General features: G+C 40.8%; 2 protein-coding genes across 2 annotated transcripts; both read left to right on the top strand.

Moving 5' to 3' along the window:
- Positions 1-363: 363 nt before the first annotated feature.
- Positions 364-2732, top strand: LOC123722425. The gene is made up of 6 exons (XM_045684148.1): positions 364-466; positions 793-837; positions 962-1042; positions 1315-2010; positions 2083-2226; positions 2418-2732. Exons 1-6 carry the CDS (start codon positions 364-366, stop codon positions 2519-2521), a joined length of 1173 nt encoding a protein of 390 aa, XP_045540104.1. The 3' UTR covers positions 2522-2732.
- A 1074-nt stretch (positions 2733-3806) lies between these two features.
- LOC106715669 lies at positions 3807-7739 on the top strand. The gene is made up of 6 exons (XM_045684149.1): positions 3807-3936; positions 5188-5481; positions 5658-5745; positions 5960-6119; positions 6541-6594; positions 7038-7739. The coding sequence occupies exons 2-6, from the start codon at positions 5195-5197 to the stop codon at positions 7445-7447; spliced, it is 999 nt and encodes a 332-aa protein (XP_045540105.1). The 5' UTR covers positions 3807-3936; positions 5188-5194; the 3' UTR covers positions 7448-7739.
- The last annotated feature ends 363 nt before the right edge of the window (positions 7740-8102 follow it).

Here is an 8102-nt window from a genome sequence, read left to right on the forward strand (position 1 = left end):
AAGGAATGTTTTCTTTTTAAATGTTTTTTTCCATTTGCGAGAGCTCGTATTCATTAATCTGCTTTAACTGCACCACAGATTTTTAATTCACTGTTGTTTTCTCTAGTAAGTAACGAAACTTCGTTCTATATCAGAAATCCGATATATGAAAGTGAGGACTGGTTTCTGGATGTAAAATATCTGGGGTAAGTGATCAAGTAGTTCCAAGTTCAGTTCGTCTCGGAACACTATAAAGCAGTTTTAGATCCGGCATTGTGTTGATTCGTGCTGATGTATCGTCTTTGTCAGCAGGTGTGGTAAAGGTGCAGAGGTGTAGTGGTGAGGAGGTACATAGGTGTAGAGTCACGGAGGAGTGGAGGCGCGATGGGCGGCTTGGGAGGCGCGGCAGCACTGCTGGGCGTGGAGGTGTGCGCACCGCTGCTGCTGCTGTGCTGGCTTTGCTGCTGGCCGGACGACACTAACTCAGGTGCGCCCTCTACACTGGGTATAACAATATTATGACCGCTTAGACAATTATTGGAAGTAGACCTCGGAGGAATCCTCGAAAAGTAATGCCCTGATCCAGTCAACTGGTGACTTTGATTATTTTGTGGGGGCAATTTTTAAAGCTTAACACCTTATTAAGTATCAATGTTCCAATGATACAAGAAATTACCACTACTTATTTATCTGCGAATTGATAAAAACATTCATTTGTCGTGGATTTCTACAGAAAAATTTACGGAAAACATAATATGTGTGATGGTAATGATGATCTGATGTTATTAATTAATTAAACCGGTTTGTTCGCAGACACAAGCTCTGAGAAGCATCCAAAGAGACCGGTCATTACAACTGGTGAGTTTAAATAAGACATTTTGTATACACAATAATTGCCAATTTTTATCTCAATGTCCTCAATGTCCTATATGTTTACAGTTTTCACCTTGACCTGAATGTAACTACTGTTATGTATTTCTAGAGTCGGGGCGCCACTCGGGCGAGCTGCTCGGCCGCCGCTTTGGCAGCAGCGCCGTCTCCCTGCACATCCCCCCCACACCGGGTCAGTGTCGTCACACCGTACTAGGTCATCTATTACAACTATGTCAAAGGAACCTAAGTTTATGTCTCAGGGTTAACATATTATGTTACCGAGGACATTGATATATTCAATAACACGTTTTTGGAGTTTCACTTTTACTTTGAAGAAAATATTAGACAATTATAACTTAAACTTACTTTATGATTGTTACTTCAGCAATGCTTATTGCATATAGTGCAGCTCACATGTCACATGTTTATAAAAAAATAGAACAAAATGTTTTTGATGCTTAGGTTTCAAAAAGCAACCTCTGTCTGCCCACCGGAGCCACGAGGAGATCCGAAGCCGGCGCAAGTCTCACCACGAAACGGGCGATGACCCGGCGCGCCACCACTCCGCGCCCAGCGTCATCGACGAGGTCCTGCACCGGCGCGACTGGGAGCGCTCCAACAGGGACCTTTACATCCCGCTCAAACCAGAGGTCGAGGTCTTGACGCCCCACACCAGCCCCAACATAGATCAGATTGCAGGTGTCGACAAGCATGACCACACAATTGACGAACAGGTTGTCACCAGACCTTGTAAGAAGCACTACACAAATATAAAGAGCTCTCGCAATAAGAAACCTGAAACCGCTGTAACATCATACAAGGAACTGACCGCGGAAGACATAAAAGACGAGGACGTGACGGAGCAAACCTCCAGCATGTCAAACTTTTACATCGGCGATGCGTCCTGTATGCTCAATAAAGAGAACATAGAATTGAAAGTTTGGAATGTAGAGGAGAAGAGGGTGAAAGCCAAAGACGTGAAACAGAGCGTGAACGAGTCCATCAAATACCGGGAGAGGCCGCGGAACATCCTGTGTCCCCTGGCCGAGCTGCAGGTGTCAGGAGAGGAGATGGATCGCTCGGGGGCGGTACACCACTTCGACTCCAGGGCCAGCTACTGCGACACGCCAGAATTGCCATACTCGCCGCCCGCAGCAGGTCAACTATTCTCATTTATTACCGCTTTTGTGTGAGAGACAGCACAGAATATAGTTATTGTATACTGTGTAGAGCCAGTCCGCGTGTTGGAGGGCACGTGTCTGCGGGGCGGTGGCGGCGCGGGCTCGAGCTCGCGGTGTGTGGTGCGCGCGCGTCACGCCAGCGCAGGGGACGTACTCGCGCCGCTCATGCGTCCACACTCCGCCGCACTCTCCGGTAATTTTAAATGACGATGCTATTTAATGGCTTATCATTCATCTGATGTTAGGTTAACATCAGCATAAAAAACAAATTTTTAATCAGTTAACTAAGTAAACCAATATAGCTAGAAATAAAAATAATCGTGCGTTGTTTGATGTCTTTTTTTATTTATTTTTTAATTTTTAAAAAAGAGGTACGTGTTACAGAGAGCGACTTGGACTACGAGCTGGAGGGATGCGACGAGCCGCCGCCAGCCTACGACGAGCTGCAAGTGCTTGCCATCGCACAGCGCAAGGAGACCGCGATATAATGGTGCATAATGACACGCTGTTATACGCGAATGCCTCACTGTAAGGGTGGTCTGAATCACCCCTTCATATAAATAATATCATCTCAGCTTTTTCATAGAGTATGAATGGGATGACAATATGTCTTCATACAAGAGGATTGATGATTAAACAGTACATACAGCAAAATTGATGTAGATACTTCTCAGTGTGTAGACATCGAAGTAACAAGAGGATCCAGAGGCATCATACACGGCACGGCCAGGTGCCGGCAGAACACCGACTTAGATAGTTAGTTAGATTTACAAAACACTCAGTGAAATTCTCTTATGTCTAATAACTAATTAAAAACTTTTGAGTCGGATATCTGAGATGAGAATTTTAAATGAAAAGAAATGTCAAATTAAATACGTATTAGAACAATGAGAGTTAGTAAAAAAACATCGCGTTTAATATTTTTATCTATAGAGAGATATTATTACATTATGGTCTAGTTCTAGTCTAGGTCTAGTATATTATATGAAAAGTTATGTCCATTATATTTTATGATAAATGTTACAACAAATTAACTATTAATGTATTAAATAAATTACGGAGAAATAAAAAAATGTATATTTTTATGTCCGGCTTCTTCTGCCGCTCTCACATACCTACATGTATTCTTGTTAAAAATATTCATAAATAAATTATATTTCAAATACCTATTAATATATTTGTTTACATACTTTATTTATCACATATTCCAGCATTCATCTTATAAATGATCCTTGTCACATCCCTTTATACACTTCCCTACATTTTTGGTAACTCAACCCTCGTCTGTCCTCTGCCGTCTGTCACCACTAGCCACTATCTGTAAACACCTGTTATACCGGAGAGAATAACGACGACCATCACCCATTACTTGCAGATATTGCAAAAATTTAAATATCGTAAATTCAAGCCGATAAACATTAAGAAAATATAGGAAGTAAATAGTGAGATAGACCCTTATTATAAGCACGATATAATCGTTTAGGTCCAAGGTAAAAAGCAGTTTCTTTGTACATCAATTAATTAGATGGGTTGATCTGAAACTACACCACTAACTTCTCCGCTTCGAATATCACATAATGCGTAAATAATTAAAACATACTAGTATTAAAACTGCAAGAAAAAAAAAAGAAAATGTTTTCATAAAAAATATTAGTACAAGGGTCGTACAGGTAATACTCATAGCAGAGCCCCTCTAGAAGGTCCCTCCCCACCCTCTTTCCTGCAGCGCGCGCAGCCCCTTCCCCGCCACCTTCGCGCATGCGTATCGCAACCCCCGTGTTTACATGCCTCACTTGCACTTTCCACTGCAAGAACACTCACAGTGCAATCGTTCCAGTCCCAATCCCAGTCCCATACAGTGAATTAACAAGCCCCTAGGTTACCTGGACCTAGGACACAATTGGTGAGTGAATATACCAATTGATAATCAGTTGAATCTTGTAATGAAAACAAACCTCGCAAGCAATGCGGAGTTCACTGCAGATCTTGTTATAGCATCTGTTTGGTTGGAAATCAAATGCTGAGTTTTTTTAATTAAGTTACTATCATTTCAGGTAAGTTTACTTGCATAAAGTCAATCTTCATTGGTTTATAGAAAAGTGTCTGTGTGTAGTGTTTACAAGCTTCCTGATATTAGTGCTTCAAATTATATTTGTTTGTGATCAAATAATCCTTGCATAATGAAGGCATGTAGTTTTTCTAACCGTAGAACTCCACTGCCGTATCACATATAGTATTAAATCAAGTATGACAACAATGGAATTCTACAGTAACTTATACGAGTGAACTCAGTGTTACGCTACGGTTGTAATCACCAGCTGAAGTGGAGTGTGACCATTGTGTAAATGTTTATATGTAGTCAGGTACACTCGCAAACATAAGTAGATATTGAAAACATATTTGTGACAACCGGTTGTCGAGTATTTTGTAATGAATAGTACTTAGGCTAAAACCTAGTCACATTTGCGATGAGAAAGGCTTTCTTAAATCGCCTAGCTATGTATTCCTCTAGCGATAGCTAATCCATCAAAAAGTCTGCACTAAAAAGAGATCTTTTTCACTCTTCTTCAGTATAAATTGGCAACTTGACAACTAATGATAATACCGCGATCTTTGGCAGTGATGTTTAGTATTATATTTCTCTTCTTAGTAATTTCATTTCACAAATTAATCAATATAAAATATGTGAGTGTTAAAGTTTAAGCACATCAAATGAAATCAATAGAAACTAATTAAACCAAAGATAACCCTGAACAAATTTCCCAAAAACAGAAAAATTTTAAAATTGCTAATTGAAAGTAAAATAGCTCTTATTCAGATGAGATAAGGTCTTAAATACAAATATACACAACATTTAATGCGTATCCTGTTTATGATAATTAAACATCGGCAGGAATGACTACGATTCTATTATTCAACTACTTGAGTTTTCTACTGTTGCACTTTTAATCTTACAAAATCACTTTGTTAACTATCTCAGCTTTTTTCATAAAGTATAAGAGGAAGGACGATATGTGTTTATACGAATTATAAATTACGACTGAACATTACATATGTTGAATCCCGTAATCGAGCTGGTTAAGGTGTGGGCGTAAGCAGATCTATGTATTTCTTTTATATATATGACATTATATTTGTCTCGTGTATGCTGCAGATGTGAGATGCATCCTACCAAATGGCCCCCGCTCGCAAGCGTGTGGGGCTCGCGGCGCGCGCTCGGCGGCTTGCATGACCCCAAAGACCCCCTCATCACGCTGCAGACGCTCAAAGCTCTCAAGTCACTCAAGTCCCTGCAGTCGCTACAATCGCTGCAGTCGCTGCAGTCGCTGCAGTCCCTGCAGTCATTGCGAGAGCTGCAGGCCATGCAGCGACTACCACTCAACTGGCCGCACGTCGCCAGCCACGATTTTATATTTTACTCATCAAAAGGCGAAGAACCCATTATTCGGTAATTTATCTTTGTAACTGTGCACTCTATTCGTTTGAAATCATCATCGTTTGCAATCAGCTCGTACGCTGAAGCACGTTTGAGAAGTGAATCTTTCCCCTTCCATAAAGCTGGAAATCACAAAAATTATCTTGTATTTAATAGTTGTTGTACAATTGAAACTCGTGATGTTCCAGATTAGACAAGACGCTGGGCCGAGTGCCGGGTGCGGGCACTTTCCCTCCACACTGGCTGCGGCTTCCCGCCACCCCGCCGCCACATTTTGTAAGTACGCCTATTAACTTACAGAATAATAAGCAATAAAGGCAACTCGGTATTAGTCACACACACTGTCAAATCTGCGTCACATTAAAAGTAAACATTGAATTGCTACAGTTGGAAAGATACGTCAAGTCCCAAGAAATTCCAAGGACTAAGAGTCTAATAACCTGTCTTCAATCGTTAGGCCTTAACTAAGTCGCCTATGCTTTGTGTACAGGAGGTGGGGGGAGGTGGAGCTGGACAGGCGGGGGGAGCGAGTCGGGTGGGGGGCGAGTGGGGCGGGCTGGCGGGCGGCTGGGTGGCGGGGGTGCTGCTTCTGCTGGCCGCGCTTCTGCTCGTGCGCTTTGTCGACCGCCTCACCAGGAGGATACTCAGCCGTAAGTACACGCATACTCTCCAACATGGAGGCAATATACAAATAAAGGCAACGGGCCTCGAATTCCTACACTACCATTACTCTATGTTAACGTAATCTTATAATTGATAGCCCTAATCTAATGTGACAAAACAAAGACAAGTAGAGAACCTCAACCGTATTTCCCATCTTACCTATTTCCAACCTTTCGGCTTAATTTCATAACAACCTTTACCCGCAGCTTAACTTCATAACTATAAACTAAAACGAAAGGTAAACAGATTAGGTCAATTTAAAATATGTGGAAGTTGCCTCTTACTGTGTTTGGGATAATTAAAAGAAAATTTCACTTGTTACAATCACAATATAGGTATATTGCTTTATCTACTCGTATGTCCGGGTTTAGTACAATGTGAACTGTACAAGCGTACGTGTGGTTTCAGTGAGAAGGCGACCGTCGGAGGAATGGCCGACGCCGACCGTCCTCGCGACCTCGCGTAAGTCCCCGCTCTATCTCACTACATCGGTGACGGACTTGCTTTGTATCTCGCATTTGATATTATCATATATATCTTCATATGTATCTGTTATTCCTAATTAATCTGAAAGGAATAGTTCAGCTGATTGCGGCTCGTTGTTTCATTGTCAGATGAATAGAGTCATAAAATTGATTAATGAGTCTCTTATCTCGATATCCTGCTCTTTCCTCATTTCCATCCCATTTATATCTCGCTCGTCAAGTATATGAGTTTACTTATTACATACATCTATGTCTCGGTATAATGTAACTTGTCTCCGTTAAGAACCAAACGCAAACGATAAACGTGGAAAATCAAACTCATGAGTATTTGTTGCTGGCCTATTTCATATAACATTGTTATCTAGTCCCATACTGATGTATTTGTGACATTTTATAATAATGAGACCTTATTTTTTTCAGAACAATACTTGGAAGGAGACGACGTTCCTTCCCGATCGCAGTCCGAAGATAGCGCGGACCCGCCGCCGCCCTACTCGGCTTGTGCGCCCGCCGGCGACAAACGTAATGTAACTCTGGAGGAGCCCCCGCCGCCCTACTCCGCCTGCTACGTCGCATTCTCTAACCCGAAGGAGGGCATTCCCTCCGTGCAATTTTACAACGGGCAGGGACAAAACCTCAGTGTGGAACCTCAGAGGAGCGTTAGTGAGCCCGAACGGCAAAATACAATCGATAAAAGTGATGGTTGTGATAACATAATTGTGTCAGCTGTGAATCCAAACATAGAGAACAGAGACGAGACAATCATAGACTCGATGCCATCGACAAGCGGCTTGGCCGGAGGGGGGAGTCATATTGTCAATATTGGCTGACTTCAAAGCTGTCAACAAGCTTTGTAATCAAACTTCAAGCAATAAATAAGTGATTTATTTACTTTATCATAACTCAGACAGTCCCAGTTATAATAAGTCTATTCGAGGCACAAACTTAGGGCGCGTAGTGACACAGATAATATTTCAAATCTCCATAACTTCTTATATTTATTCTTAGAAACGTATAGATCTAAATATAGCTTAACTGTAAGTTTTTAGGAATGTATCTTTTTTGTGAATTATGACAAATATACACGAAATATAATTTACAAATATTATTTTATGCGTTTAATTTTGTATCAATTGCAGTTTATCTTACTAATATTATAAATGTGAATGTTTAGATGTATGTATGTTTGAAGATATCTCCAGAACGGCTGCACGCGTCTCGATGAGGTAGAACATATTTTGAAAGAACACATAGACTACTTATTACATTTTATTTATAAATGTGCGCGGACGGAGTCGCGGGCAAAAGCTAGTAGAGAATATATCTAAATTAATAAGATATTTGCGTCTTCTAATAACACGATGATAAATAAAATAGCTATTCTTGTTTGGTGCTTTATTAATAAATTAAACTTATATAAATATAAATCTAATACTATATTTATTACAACTATAAATGCAACCAGAGTTTGGAAATAATCATTAT

Source organism: Papilio machaon, chromosome 25 (assembly GCF_912999745.1).
Source record: "Papilio machaon chromosome 25, ilPapMach1.1, whole genome shotgun sequence".
In the NCBI taxonomy this organism is placed as follows: domain Eukaryota; kingdom Metazoa; phylum Arthropoda; class Insecta; order Lepidoptera; family Papilionidae; genus Papilio; species Papilio machaon.